This window comes from Capsella rubella, unplaced genomic scaffold (assembly GCF_000375325.1).
Source record: "Capsella rubella cultivar Monte Gargano unplaced genomic scaffold, Caprub1_0 scaffold_5, whole genome shotgun sequence".
In the NCBI taxonomy this organism is placed as follows: Eukaryota; Viridiplantae; Streptophyta; class Magnoliopsida; order Brassicales; family Brassicaceae; genus Capsella; species Capsella rubella.
The window spans coordinates 1,839,922-1,854,259 of NW_006238919.1; the positions used below are offsets into that span (position 1 = coordinate 1,839,922).

General features: G+C 34.5%; 5 protein-coding genes and 1 pseudogene across 7 annotated transcripts in view; 4 read left to right on the top strand and 2 right to left on the bottom strand.

Moving 5' to 3' along the window:
* LOC17884988 (polygalacturonase At1g48100) overlaps positions 1-963 on the top strand; it is a 3,348-nt gene extending 2,385 nt beyond the window's left edge. The window contains exon 7 of the mRNA XM_006293278.2: positions 229-963. Within this exon, the coding sequence (XP_006293340.2) occupies positions 229-669 (441 nt within the window). The 3' untranslated portion in view covers positions 670-963. The remainder of the gene's footprint in view (positions 1-228) is intronic.
* Positions 964-4,735: 3,772 nt separating this feature from the next.
* Positions 4,736-6,590, top strand: LOC17885970 (eukaryotic peptide chain release factor subunit 1-3). Of its 3 annotated transcripts, none has more exons than XM_006291106.2 (2): positions 4,736-4,839; positions 5,024-6,590. In XM_006291106.2, the coding sequence occupies exon 2, from the start codon at positions 5,068-5,070 to the stop codon at positions 6,373-6,375; it is 1,308 nt and encodes a 435-aa protein (XP_006291168.1). In that variant the 5' UTR covers positions 4,736-4,839; positions 5,024-5,067; the 3' UTR covers positions 6,376-6,590. The 3 variants fall into 3 exon arrangements, with proteins under 3 accessions (XP_006291168.1, XP_006291169.1, XP_023638800.1); XM_006291107.2 differs by having other exon boundaries at positions 4,741-4,839; positions 5,051-6,590; XM_023783032.1 differs by having other exon boundaries at positions 4,838-4,930.
* Positions 6,591-6,886: 296 nt separating this feature from the next.
* On the top strand, positions 6,887-7,396 carry LOC17886183 (LOB domain-containing protein 24). The gene is made up of 2 exons (XM_006292666.2): positions 6,887-7,068; positions 7,184-7,396. Exons 1-2 carry the CDS (start codon positions 6,916-6,918, stop codon positions 7,394-7,396), a joined length of 366 nt encoding a protein of 121 aa, XP_006292728.1. The 5' UTR covers positions 6,887-6,915.
* A 269-nt stretch (positions 7,397-7,665) lies between these two features.
* LOC17884877 (pentatricopeptide repeat-containing protein At3g26630, chloroplastic) lies at positions 7,666-9,317 on the bottom strand. Its single transcript, XM_006291054.2, has one exon. It carries the CDS (start codon positions 9,275-9,277, stop codon positions 7,913-7,915), a length of 1,365 nt encoding a protein of 454 aa, XP_006291116.1. The 5' UTR covers positions 9,278-9,317; the 3' UTR covers positions 7,666-7,912.
* A 764-nt stretch (positions 9,318-10,081) lies between these two features.
* Positions 10,082-12,204, bottom strand: LOC17885981 (annotated as a pseudogene).
* Positions 12,205-12,263: 59 nt separating this feature from the next.
* Positions 12,264-13,746, top strand: LOC17886274 (WD repeat-containing protein LWD2). The gene has a single exon (XM_006291359.2). It carries the CDS (start codon positions 12,317-12,319, stop codon positions 13,355-13,357), a length of 1,041 nt encoding a protein of 346 aa, XP_006291421.1. The 5' UTR covers positions 12,264-12,316; the 3' UTR covers positions 13,358-13,746.
* Positions 13,747-14,338: the final 592 nt, after the last annotated feature.

A 14,338-nucleotide genomic window follows, 5' to 3' on the forward strand; every position in this document is an offset into this window, starting at 1 on the left:
AAGATAGAACAATTGAGACTTTTTATGAAAAATTTGTGTTCCTAAAAAAAAAAAAAAAAATTGTGTTCCAAAGAAACCCATTAAATAAGACAAGTCTTGGAGTCTAATCTGGCTTAATTTCTGTTCAATTTTTTTTTGCATTACAAAATTTTTGTTATGATATACAAGATTCAAGAATCACGTTTGTGTATGGTTTAGTGAATGATGTGTATATATATGTATCCGCAGGGAGGAATAGGGGTTGTCAAGAACCTAACATTTACGAACATACAAGTAACGGACGTGAAGGTACCGATAGTAATAGACCAATATTACTGCGACAAGTCCAAGTGTAAGAACCAGACCCGTGCAGTATCGATCTCCGGGGTTAAATACAACAACATTTTTGGTAGTTTCACCACGCAACCGTTACATATCGCATGCAGTAACAATGTGCCATGCATGGGCGTGGATCTTATGGACATAAGGCTAAGACCTTCCGGAGGAATCAGAGGGTTACAAACTCATCAGCAACAACAAGCTTTGTGTTGGAACTCGTACGGCAGAACACAAGGGCCTTTGGTTCCTTCAAGCATTAGTTATTGCTTGAGGAAGATGAGTAATAATATTGGTGGTTATTATTCACAAAAAGACTCTCGATCCTATGACAAGATTTGCCCTTCATCATAAATCCTCCTTGGATCAAAATCTAATATTAGGTTTCCGGTGCTAGCTAGAGGTCATATCAGATAAGTTCTAGATCAGTAAAGTCACCGATTCTAGCTAGGTATCGATGTTTACTATATTTGCTTTTAAATTTGTGTGTTTATTTTGGGAGATCATGATGTATCCTTTTGCTTCCCTTCTACAACTTTTTGTGGATGTGAGAAGGTGATGGATATTGTATATCAGCTTTTTATTTTATTCCATAATGTTATGATGTAAATGTCCAATTTCAGAGGTTTAATATTACTTTTACATATATATTGCTTGTACTTTTACACCATCTAAATTAATTATAGTCTGTACCACTACTAATTCTTGTTCAGGATTTATAATATCTTGGTTAAGCTATTTTGAATCGTTTATTAATATGCTAGTTGATATATAAAAAGAAACAAGATTGTAAAGTGAATGTGCAAGCTTTTCTTTTTATGACAATTAAAGTAGCATCATATATATAGCAAGTTGATCATATATATGTAAGAAGAAATTAACAAATCTACAAAGTGCTTCAACAAAAAAAAATGTGGAAACTTAGGAAAGAAAATTTAAAGAGAAAAAGGATCAAGAAGTCAGAATTGAGAAAATATTCATCATAAAACTATGAACATAAGAACTTTTATTTTCCTTAAAAGCTACAAAACAAAAGTCTTATAAATGATTTCTTAGTGGAGTTAGAAGACCACTTAATACTACTACTTCGCCTTTGGTGGAAAAGCCACATTCTCTTCTATATATAGTTTTATGGCTACTAACCACAAAACCTAACTTTCAATATATATATTATAATTATGATATGCACTAAGCACTATACAGTATGTTGATCTGTCCATATACTGTATGTTTGATCTGTCCAGTTTCGGTAAAGCTGCATGCACATGAATGTTATAAGAAGGTTATTTATCCAAAAAAATAACTATATTTTGTATCTTAATTTAGAATGTTTTCCGACTAATGTCAAAAATAGTCTAATCGCCTGAACTTGAACTTGTAGCTAGATAAACTAGGAGTCTAGGGTTAAGCCTAAACCTACTTCTCACGTATGTATGGTTTTTGTTTCTACGAAGCCCGAACCTTGAGAAAGGTATTTTGGCACCCTCCTGAGTTTCAGGCAAACATATCATCGACAACTAATCAACATAGTGTGGAGTTGTATAAATATTTTTCTATATTAATGCAAATGATATTTTTGAAGTTAAAATTAGGCTGAAATGTTTAACAAAGTACATCAATGATTATGAATGTGAAACACATAAGTCAAGTAATGGATATATATCTATTTGAACATTTGAAGAAGCATTATATTCTACATATATCATGCATGAATACAAAAGTCATGACTCATGAGTAATTGAGTACTTGTGTAATGTGAGAGCAGGCTTCTCTTTAATCAAAATCTATTCTGCACTCGCATTTTTTTTTTAATTCGTTTCTACCTATTTTTTTCCCTATTTTTTCCTTTCTTTTTCCTTAATTTTTCCCAACAAACAAACGTATTATTTATTTTTTAAGTAAAATACTTGATAATATATTTTAAATGTTAGGATTGCACATTTCAATGAAATGCAACTTCTTGTTACGTGGTCCGTGGATGATTGATTGGGTTAGCTAAAGATTTTACTGGTCTTTGGAGTTTAATACATATTATACAGCTTTTATATATCTAATAAGCAATGCATGCATGCATGGTTTAGTCAACCATCCTTTGGTCTATACCGTCTAGTGCGTCTAGCTTACATTTACGTTTTGTATTGTTTTTTTTTTTTTTTTTGTAACAGAGACGTTTTGTATTGTTGTAAGACAACATATATTGAGTCATCAATATACATGTAAACTTGGGTTATCCAATCCGACTACCGGTCTTTAACTCTTTATTGATTATAATATTTACACTTTAATCAAATTCAAATGTTTTAAATTTCTATTTTTCTTTATTGAATTACTTACAAAATATCATATTCCAAAATATTGAACAAAAAATAAAATGCTTGAAGCTAAATTGTATAAGGAATCAAGGACTGATAACAAGTATAAATTCGCAGTCCTAATTGGTATAATATATACTACCAAACTAGTTTTAGACCTAGCGCGGGGGAAAATAATTCATATATATAACCTTCAACGGATTTGAATATGTTACAATTTAATTTTATTGCAGTCTAGTCGATTACGGTGAATCATATATTTTTATAATAAGTTTAAATAAAATAATAAAGAAAAAAGTGAGTAGAAAATTATATATTAAATTTTGATACAATTAAAAACACGGTGAAAATTTAACAGCACGAAAAAATATTTGTCGATAAAATATTTATTTTGACCATTTTTGTAGTTGCAGTAGGAATATACATAAAAATTACATATTTACAATATATTTTTTAAGGACCAACCCGTAAAAGAATTCATTTTGTAGAAAACTTTATTCATAACTCACTTTATCATTATAATTTTTATTTTAACAAACTACCCGTGAACTATCTAAATTTTAAATAGTTTGATATATAATATATTTTATAAATAAAAATTATGTCTCCAAAATTACATTTATGTATTAAAATTATATTTTTAATATTTTAAATTCTAATTTTTTTTTATATATTTGAACCTTTTAATCATTATATTTTGAAACTTTTTGAAATTTTAAATATGCTCATGTAATAATGGTTTAATACTGGTCATACTTATAACGATTTTAAACCATTGTCCAAAATATTTAAGCGAGTGTAGTTGAGTATTCTATGTCCGTTTTGAAAAATTCAAATTGCAGTATATGCAAAACAAAAGTTCAACTTTTATTAAATATTTATATTATATAGTATAATATCATAAATTAAAAATAAGATCAAATAAAAGTGAAAGAAGAATAATAATTATTTGGAATGGAAATAATACAATCCCAAAATTAGATATGTAAAGTATCCGATGTATGTATCCAAACCCAATTTAATATCCACTTTTGAGGTATCCAATTGTTGAAATCGGATTAATTTTTTAATTTTAACCCGACCCGTATTTTATTTTGTACTTCTCTTTTACTAAGGATTGGGATTATACTTATCCTAAGAAAAAAATTAAAATCAGCATTACCAAATTGTAATATACCTGAAAAAAAAAACATCTGTTCAAGAAACTACAGTAAAACCTCTATAAATTAATATTCTATAAATTAATAAACATTATAAATTAATAAATTTTGCTGGTCCCAAGTCGGGCCAGTGTAAAAATTGACCAAATTCGATAAGATAATAAGATAATTTTTTTTTTGAAATTCCTATATAAAATATAGTCCCAATAATATCATAAATTAATAATCACTATATATACATATATATATATATATATATATATATATATATATTAATATATGTTTTTAGTTTTTGTAAAAATCAATTTTGTCCTAGAGTTCACCTCAATAAATAATTTTATGTTAGTATATTTTTAAACAATAATCTTGTGGTATATACCATCACAAGTCATAAAAATAACCAAATTTTCTTTATGTTTCAATTTTAAAAATATGCATCATATTCGTTTTTTATATAGGATGTTGAAATATAACAATTGAGGTTATTAATATACATTTGAATTTATCTATAATATTTGTAGTTTATAGTCAAATTTCTCTTTAAAAAAATATAATATCAATTTTCAAACTATTGTATAACTTATAATATCTAAAAGATTAGTCTTATTTTTGTAAAATTGTGTCAATTCATATTTTTTTAAAATCAAAAAATTAAAATACCACTAAATTAATAATTATTAATTTACACCATAAAATAATAAATATTAATTTATAGATAAATTAATATCTCTATAAATTAATAAAATATCTTGGTCCCAACATTATTAATTTATAGAGGTTTTACTGTACATTGTCCGTTTATAATGGGCTTCTCACGTTAAACCCAAGCCCATATATTACAGCCCATCAATTTCAATGCTGTAATTATCGTTTTCTTAAGAAGAAAAAAACCGTCCCGCGTTAAAAAAAACAGAGTCAAAACCTCACGTGAGAGTCACGTGTTCGGTGAAAGAGGTCGAAACCAGTGTGAAAAACAAACCCTAAAGGAGTCTCATTTCTGGGTCGAGAAGGTGCGAGAATCGCTGACTGAGTAGAGAGATAGACTCACACAGGTACGTTAATCTTCGAGCTTTCGATCTCTCTGTGTATTGAATCAACCTGGGCATGTCAAAGTTTCGATTTTTTCTACCAATTTCAATCTTGGTATGCTTAGATCAATCGAAAACGTTAGCTTCGTTTAGTTAGTTTCAAGCTGATGCTTAGTTCTAACTAAAGTTTCAATTTTTGTTGTTGTAGTTTTTGATTCGTGTGCTCTGTCTTAAGCTTGAAGGGTAGAGAACATGGCAGAGCAAGAATCAGATAAGAACATTGAGATTTGGAAGATTAAGAAGCTAATCAAGGGTCTTGAAACAGCAAGAGGTAATGGAACCAGTATGATCTCTCTTATTATGCCTCCTAGAGATCAGGTAGCTCGTGTCACTAAGATGCTTGCTGATGAATACGGAACTGCCTCAAACATTAAGAGTCGAGTGAACCGTCAATCTGTTTTGTCTGCTATTACTTCTGCTCAACAGAGATTGAAGCTCTACAACAAAGTTCCTCCAAATGGTCTTGTTCTGTATACTGGAACCATTGTTACGGATGATGGTAAAGAGAAGAAAGTGACTATTGATTTCGAGCCTTTTAAGCCCATAAATGCTTCGTTGTACTTGTGTGACAATAAGTTCCACACCGAGCCTTTGAATGAGCTTTTAGAGTCTGATGACAAGTTTGGTTTCATTGTTATGGATGGAAATGGAACTTTGTTTGGTACGTTGAGTGGGAATACTAGAGAGGTGCTTCACAAGTTCACTGTGGATCTCCCTAAAAAGCACGGAAGAGGAGGACAATCTGCGCTGCGGTTTGCTCGTCTCAGGATGGAGAAGAGACATAACTATGTGAGGAAAACCGCGGAGCTTGCCACTCAGTTTTACATCAATCCAGCTACGAGTCAGCCCAATGTCTCTGGTCTTATACTTGCTGGTTCAGCAGATTTCAAGACCGAGCTAAGTCAATCGGAACTGTTTGATCCTCGTCTTCAAGCTAAGATACTGAATGTGGTTGATGTTTCTTACGGAGGAGAGAATGGTTTCAACCAAGCAATTGAGCTGTCTGCTGAGATTCTATCTAATGTGAAGTTCATACAGGAAAAGAAATTGATTGGGAAGTACTTTGAGGAGATTAGCCAGGACACTGGGAAATATGTTTTTGGTGTTGATGATACTTTAAAGGCTCTAGAAATGGGCGCTGTTGAAACTCTTATAGTGTGGGAGAATCTGGATATCCATAGGTATGAGTTAAAGAACACCACGACTGGAGAAATTGTGATTAAGCATTTGGGAAAAGATCAAGAGAACAATCAAACCAATTTCCACGATGCAGAGACAAATGCAGAGTTAGAAGTTCAGGAGAAGATGCCTCTGCTTGAATGGTTTGCCAATGAGTATAAACGTTTTGGTTGTACGCTCGAGTTTGTGACTAACAAGTCCCAAGAAGGGTCACAATTTTGCAGAGGCTTTGGTGGAATTGGTGGATTGTTGCGTTACCAGCTTGATATGAGGACATTCGACGAATTATCGGATGGTGAAGTTTATGAAGATTCAGATTAAGTGGGAGTATAAGATCTCAAGAAGGATTTGGAGTTTGGGGAAAAAAAAAAGAAAGACTGAGAACTTTGTTTGTTATACTCTCTCTCGCTCTCTCTATCTCTCTTACCATCCATTTTCATGTTATCTCTTAAGGTTTTCTGAAACAGTTATGTTAAAATGTACGAGAAATTTGAGCTTCATTATACTCTGTTTTGAAGACATTTCTTATTTTGGTACGTAGTCTTTGCTTTCAATTTACTAAATCAATATAAGCTAACGTACAAATTACTGTATTCTCTCTTAAGGAGAACTAGACAACATTGATATTGCCTTAACAGTAATATCAACGGTAATATTAGTCTAATTACTCTCACAATGAGAAAATCAACATTAATAGTGTTACCTTAAGTATAAGTCCTCAACATTCAGAAACTAGAAAGTAGCCGTTGGATTAATTGGAAAAAGAAAGGAAACGAGAAGAGATACAAATAGCCAAAATCCTCTGTTTAGATTTCATAATCTTCTGTGTTGTTTCTTTTTGGATTCCTGAGAAGATCTGTGATGAATCCAAAAAGATGTGCTGCCTGCAAATATCTGAGAAGAAGATGTCCAAAAGATTGCATCTTCTCACCTTATTTCCCTCCAAACGATCCTGCAAAATTTGCATGTATCCACAGAATCTATGGTGCTGGAAACGTTTCCAAAATGCTTCAGGTATTATATCATTACATCTTGTTGTGTATCTTCTCTAAAATCCTAAATAAGATCACGTTGTTGCATATATATCTATAAGCATTCATGTTGGATTTTTTGGTGATCTTCTGGACAGCAACTTCCTGAGCAGACAAGAGCTGAAGCAGTGGAATCTTTGTGCTTTGAAGCAAAATGCAGAGTAGATGATCCTGTTTATGGATGTGTTGGCATTATTTCTCTACTGCAAACTCAAATTCAGAATACTCAGAATGAATTAGCCAAAGTTCAAGCTGAGGTTGCTGTTGCTCAAACCAAACTTAGCCAAAACCAAAATTCTGATTTTATGTAATATCTCAGGTTCATCTTTCAACTTCTGAATAAAATCTCTTTTGCATTTTCGTTTCTGATTGTGTCTACTTAAAAAATAATAAGCGTTTTATAATTCCACTAACAATGATATAACAAACTCATAATCAAGAGGCCATTATAGTTGTATCAAGGTTAACATTTCAAATTTAACTTCAATAGTTGCGCTATAAACGTGTTTCATAAAAAATACAAAATGTAAACAAGTTTATTGTTATCACAAATCCATAACTCAGGGTTACAATTTTACAGTCTTGACCGATATTTTGAGAATCATAATATAAGATCAAAGAATCTGTTTACAAATAAAAGACATTATTACAAAACCAATTTACTACTTTCACTGCTTAAGCAGTTGAGCATATCTAAACTCCATTCCTTTTACAAGTACCATGAGATTACACTATTTTTGCCGGAGCTTTTAGTTTATAGTTACAAAGATGATCAATGAATCTGTTTAATAAAGGAAAAAAATTATATGTCAAGAGACACTGAACCTTCAAAATCGGCCTGTATCCCACTTGGAGAACATAATCTGATGCTGGCTCGGAGTTTGGTGTCTTTCATTCACTTGATCCGTGTATTCGTTACCAAATGAATTATTGTGGTTTGGATCAGAATCCATAGAATCAACCAAGCTTGAAACTTCATATTCTTCGAGGGCTTTCTCCAACAGTTGAATCATACAAGCATTATGTTCCCGAATAGGTGAGATACCGTAAACTTGGATCATCCAAGTGAAGTACTTCAAACCATCCTTCACATTCCCGGTATTTGCACAAGCGGATAAGACACCAACGAAAGTGATAGCATCTGGTTCTACGCTTGCTTCTTCTTCCATATCATCAAACAGACACAATGCCTCTTCTCCACATCCATGTACACCCAAGCTAGTGATCATTGAATTCCAAGTCGCTAAACTCTTACTCTGCATCACATCAAAGACTTTCCTTGCGTCCTGCAAGCTTCCACATTTGCTATACATATCGATCAAAGCTGTTCCAAGGAAACAATCAAGCACGAAACCGTTTTTATGAGCATAGTCATGAACCCATCTTCCCATAGACAAGCTTCCAAGCTGAGTAGAAGCTTGCAACAAATTAACAATCGTAAACTCATTAGGCTTAACATCATCAACCTGCATTCTCCTAAAGAGCTGAAACGCCTCATCGGGTCTACGGTTCTTGACATAAGCAGTGATCATTGCAGTCCATGAAACAACGTTTCTCGTTGGCATTTGATTGAATACAATCTTTGCAGAATCTAATTGACAATTGGAGACAAGACCATGAAGCAGAGTAGTCCATGAAACAATACTTCTCCCAGGCATTTTATCAAACACCTTACGTCCTAAATCTAGTTTCCCACACTTAAAGTAAAGATCCATGAGAGTGTTCTGGAAGAACACATCATTAAAAAACCCAGCTTTAATAGCTAAACCATGAACTTGGGTACCTAAACGAAGAGACGAAGAAGCGAGACAAGCTTTGATAACAAAAGGGAAAGTGAATTTATCAAACTGAGACTGATGATTGAGCATAAGTATAAAGAGAAGAAGAGCTTCACGAGGCTTATGATTAACAGAGAGAGAACGTATCATAAGGTTCCATGTAAAAGTAGAAGGAGACTGTAGTTGATTGAAGACGAGAGAAGCGTATTTGGTTTCTCCGAATGAAGAAGAAACACTTATGAGCTGACGAACTAGTAACTGATCATTTGTGAGATTGTGTTTGATGATTCTGGTGTGAATTTGTTTCAATTGAGAGAAACTTAGACAGGTTCTGAGTAAGTAAGAAGCTTCCGGTGATCGGAAAGGTGGAGGAGAGAGGAGGTTTGGTGGGGAAGACGGCGACGGAGCCGCCATGGATTAAACGATAAATCCCCAAATTCTCACATTCACTCTCTCCTCGATTGATCGTGTGTGGATGATGATGAAGCTTGGCGTGGACAAATAAACCGGAGAATAGAACCATAATTTCGGTTATTGAGTTAAACCAACGGCAAGAGGAGTGGAATGCTTCGATAGCCGGTTCGATTCGGACATATTAAACTCGATTTAACCGAAAGTGAATCAAATTACCGAAATGAACCGTAATGTACCAAAGCTAACCGAAATGATAAATTGATTTCGCATCTAAACGCCGTCGTTTAGTCGAATGTAATTTTGTTTTAAAAAGAAAATATAAAAATTAGTAAATATCCATTAGAGCATCCGCAAGGGCATAACCTCAAACATGCATCTTAGTGTATTTTTAATATATTAATAATATAATAGTGTTTTTTAAGAACCAGACAAAAATAGGCAAGTATTGGTTGAACTTTTAGGTTCTTATATTTATAATAATAAAATATTGTTAAACATATTAATAATATTTAAAACTAATTGAATAATTTAAAAATTGAAAACTTATTTAAATTAACATAAAACATATTAGAAAATAAAAAGAAAAAGATAATACAACTAAATAATATTTATAACATATATTTAACAATTTCGATAAAAATTAGAAACATAAAAGATAGTAACATATAAATTAAAAACAGAAACTTATAAAGATTCAAACATAAAAATGAAATACAAAACATTTTATGAAATGAACAAAAAGTTTATAAACCTTTCACAAAAAAATTTTTTAAGCATTTCATATCAAATATAAACAGCTCCAAATATAAACATGTTCTTAACCAAGGCAACACCAAAGTGATGTACAAATGAAAACCGATTCATAACAAGATTTTTATCTTTTCAAAAGAGAGTCTATAGTCTATATTGAGAGATTCCAATAACACAAATATAAGTGAACACAATGTGCTTCCAAGTCGTTATTTTCAACTTCATCCACATAGTCTTCTTGCTGAGGTTGATGTTGGTCCTCTTGCAGACTGTACTTGTCAACAAGATCATCTTTGATTTGGACTGCATTCACATAATCTCTAGCCTCTTGCTCCAGAACATAGTCAGGAACTGGAAATTCAAACCAACGATATCAACATAAATAGAAACAAACAGATGAAACTTTAAACCATCTACAACTTGCTTTATTCAGAGTTAGCAAACAAACCTTGGGGTTCTGGATGAGGGCTAGGAGGATTGATATGAGCCTCATGATGATGATAGTAAACAGGTTTATGATCAACATGATCAGCAAGTACAAGTTTTTATAAATTTACGACTTTTAGACATTTCTCACTATTCTCAGAATTTCACATACCTTGTATATTGGATTTACACACAAAACCTCATAGCTCATGCATCTTGTAAAGTACCATTAATTTACACACAAAACCTCATAGCTCATAATCTTTCTCCTTTCTGTTACTTAACAAAACTAAGAAACATTTTAGTAGCTAAGTATCTTTCTTTCTATCATTATGAAATCTCACATCAACTGTACAAGTGATCAAAGTGGTTCATGAGCAATGGAGAAGAGAAGGCTATTGATTTTTCTCACTATCTAATCACTTCTTACTGAACAAACCTACAAACCTAGACACGTTCTAGTAGCTAAATATCTTTCTTCTCATCATTAAGAAAGCTCATAATAACTAGTACATACAATCAAAGCAGGTTAAAAAGCAATAGATACAAGACAACAACAACACATACCTTGATGCTGTCATAGTGGTTCCACCCCACTTCAGAAGAAAGACGGCCCAAAAGACAATACTTGTGACCAGCTTGAAGCCTCAAGACCCTGAAGAAGAAAAAGAATTACAATGCTAAAAAGTATCTAACTTAAGAAACATAAAGAGAAAAGCAAAAGAGTATAGTAAAAGGAACAAACTTGAGAGCATCAGGGATGACCATCCTCTTGACCTTGTCATATGGAGTAGGAACACCTTCAAAAACCTTCAAACATGCAAGTGCAGCAGCTCCACCTCCACGCTTCGTTTGTGTGGAATCATACTTCAAAATCAAAAACACATAACAACAACTATCAATCACTCACTTCAAAAAAACAGAATCACAAATTGAAATCAACACTCCATGATATCTCAAGATTACAATCACGAATTGAACCAACACAAAGACCTAAACTAAGAACATGAACCAAAAACTGTGATTTCCAAAACCTAATCGGAGAAAATGAGAGAGAGATTGAATTTACGAACCCCCGAACAGTACGCCAGAAGATTTTGGAAGGAGCACGGAAGTAAATAGGTCCATGGGAAGGTTTAGTGTTCATACGTTTACGAAGAAACCTCATGTACTTCATTTTCTGGCGAACGAGTCCACCGGAGAGGCAAATCTCTTCGCACCGGACAATGACAACTTTCTGGCCATTGAGAAGCTCTTTGGCGGTGATCGAAGCTAAACGGCCAATCATGTGGTGGCGCGCGTCGACGACAACGCGCTTCGCACATATCCCTGATCCTGACACCATTTTCGCCTGTGTTGAGCTTTAGCGGCTGGTGAAGAACACTTAGGACAACAGATTCGGGAGCAGTAGTCGAGCTCTCACCGGACATGTCGGATTCGGAGAGAAAAAATCTGGATGTGAGGGGAACCAGAGCAGCGATTGGAGCGATGAAGGGAACATTGGGGGAGCTTCGATGAGTTACCCGAGGAGAAAGGATGGTTCTACGAGCGCAGAGAGATGCATTTCTGAAGAGAGCTCCTCTCATGGCGGAGAAGAAGATGATTCGAGAGAGAGAGTCGATATAGGGATTTTCATTATTTTCGACAAAACAAAAATACCCAAAAATTAAACCTATATTGCCACGTGGCATAAGACTCGGCCCGAAAAGAGTCTTGCCCAACATCCGGATGGATCTTAGAATTGGACTGTTTTAATTTTAATCCATTAAAATACTGCCCGAAGGCCCGATCGGTTAGCCCGATAAAGTTGCTCTTAGAAGAGGAAACAGAGGAATCTAGGGTTTATGCTTCATTGAAGCAAAGATGGTTACGAGCAACGATCAAATCCAAGATGGTTCTGATGAGCAATCGAAAAGATCAGAGATTTACACATACGAAGCACCATGGCAGATCTACGCAATGAACTGGAGCATTCGTCGAGACAAGAAGTATCGACTCGCAATCACAAGCCTCATCGAGCAATATCCGAATCGCGTCGAGATTGTTCAGCTTGATGAATCAAATGGTGAGATTCGATCAGATCCGAATCTTAGCTTCGAGCATCCGTACCCACCAACCAAAACCAGTTTCATCCCCGATAAAGAGTGTCAAAGACCCGATCTTTTAGCTACCTCGAGTGATTTTCTTCGTTTATGGCGAATCGCTGATGATGATTCTCGTGTTGAGCTTAAGTCTTGTCTTAATAGTGATAAGAATAGTGAGTTTAGTGGTCCGATTACTTCATTTGATTGGAATGAAGCTGAGCCTAGACGAATTGGTACTTCTAGTATTGATACGACTTGTACGATCTGGGATATAGAGCGTGAAGTTGTGGATACTCAGCTTATTGCTCATGATAAAGAGGTTTATGATATTGCTTGGGGTGGAGTTGGTGTCTTTGCTTCTGTCTCAGAGGATGGTTCTGTTAGAGTATTCGATCTCCGTGATAAGGAGCATTCGACGATTATCTATGAGAGTGGTGAGCCTAGTACTCCTTTGGTGCGTCTTAGTTGGAACAAGCAGGATCCGAGGTATATGGCTACTGTGATCATGGGCAGTGCTAAAATTGTGGTGCTTGACATTCGGTTTCCGGCTCTTCCTGTTGTGGAGCTTCAGCGACATCAGGCTAGTGTCAATGCTATTGCTTGGGCTCCTCATAGCTCCTCCCATATCTGTACTGCTGGTGATGATTCTCAGGCGTTGATTTGGGATATCTCTTCAATGGGACAGCATGTTGAAGGTGGTCTGGATCCAATTCTAGCTTACACAGCTGGCGCTGAGGTTGAGCAGCTGCAGTGGTCTTCTTCCCAGCCTGATTGGGTTGCCATTGCCTTCTCTAACAAGCTGCAGATTCTCAGGGTCTGATTATAGTTTCCAGATTTCTGTCGAATGTAAAAGACTCTTCCCTGTTGTTGATTAATGATCCTTTGATCTTTTACTTTTAGCCTCGTTGAGTTTCCCTCTCATAGTATGATCTGTGCACCTTCAATTGTGAATAGCTAGCTCTAGCTTTGGATTTAATTAGTCGAATGGGAAGCTAGTTTTAAACAGAGAGAAGTGAGAAAGAGAACTAGAAATAACAGCATTTATGTTTCTATGTCCTTGAGCTGATGGAGTTACAGGATTCTGAAGTCGTGTATAAAGTTAGTTCTTATTAGAGTATCTTGTCTGTCTCACCATTGTATGGAATGTGTAGCTTTCTTTGTTAATTGTTGTAAGCTTTGTCGATGATGTTCATGTCATTTTTGTTATTATACTTAATGCACTTCAGAGGTGCGTAGAGCTGTGCAAAGGCATTAGCAACATTAAGTACAGATGATGTAATCTTTATTACTTGTCATCGATGAAGGCTAAAGACTATCTGTTCCCAGTCCAACTGAAAAAAAAAAATGACTAGAAGGGCATCTGTTCGCATGATCACATCTGTAGGCTGTGGCGAAAATCATTGCGGTTAAAAAAATCAGCTTTCCTTAATCATTTGACCAATCTTTTCAGTTTCTCTCTCGCCTCATCGATACAATTGAAACTATGAATGTGATTGAACATATGGTAAATAGTATTGGCCGTTCGTGAAATATGAATAGTACATATCTTTGTGTCAGACAAGACAATAGATTGGTAAAATCTTGTTTGGTTCCGAATCATATAAGTCTAAACTCTACAAGGCAGACAAATGGAGGAGACCAGCCTTATCCTTTATTCTAACCGTGACCACACACACGAATGAGAAGCCCAAGTGAAAAGCCCAAAATTTAAAAAATGAGGTGGAGGAGAGACTTTGTGAATGTGTGATCATGGAAACGTTACAAGAGAGTGATAAAACCACAACCATAGAAACGAGTAAGA

Excerpts from the sequence above, each read along its gene's own strand:
- LOC17885970 (XM_006291106.2), top strand. The coding sequence starts at position 5,068 with ATGGCAGAGCAAGAATCAGATAAGAACATTGAGATTTGGAAGATTAAG.
- LOC17886183 (XM_006292666.2), top strand. The coding sequence starts at position 6,916 with ATGAATCCAAAAAGATGTGCTGCCTGCAAATATCTGAGAAGAAGATGT. Across the intron at positions 7,069-7,183 it reads ACGTTTCCAAAATGCTTCAG|CAACTTCCTGAGCAGACAAG; the intron begins GTATTATATCAT and ends TCTTCTGGACAG.
- LOC17884877 (XM_006291054.2), bottom strand. The coding sequence starts at position 9,277 with ATGGCGGCTCCGTCGCCGTCTTCCCCACCAAACCTCCTCTCTCCTCCA.
- LOC17886274 (XM_006291359.2), top strand. The coding sequence starts at position 12,317 with ATGGTTACGAGCAACGATCAAATCCAAGATGGTTCTGATGAGCAATCG.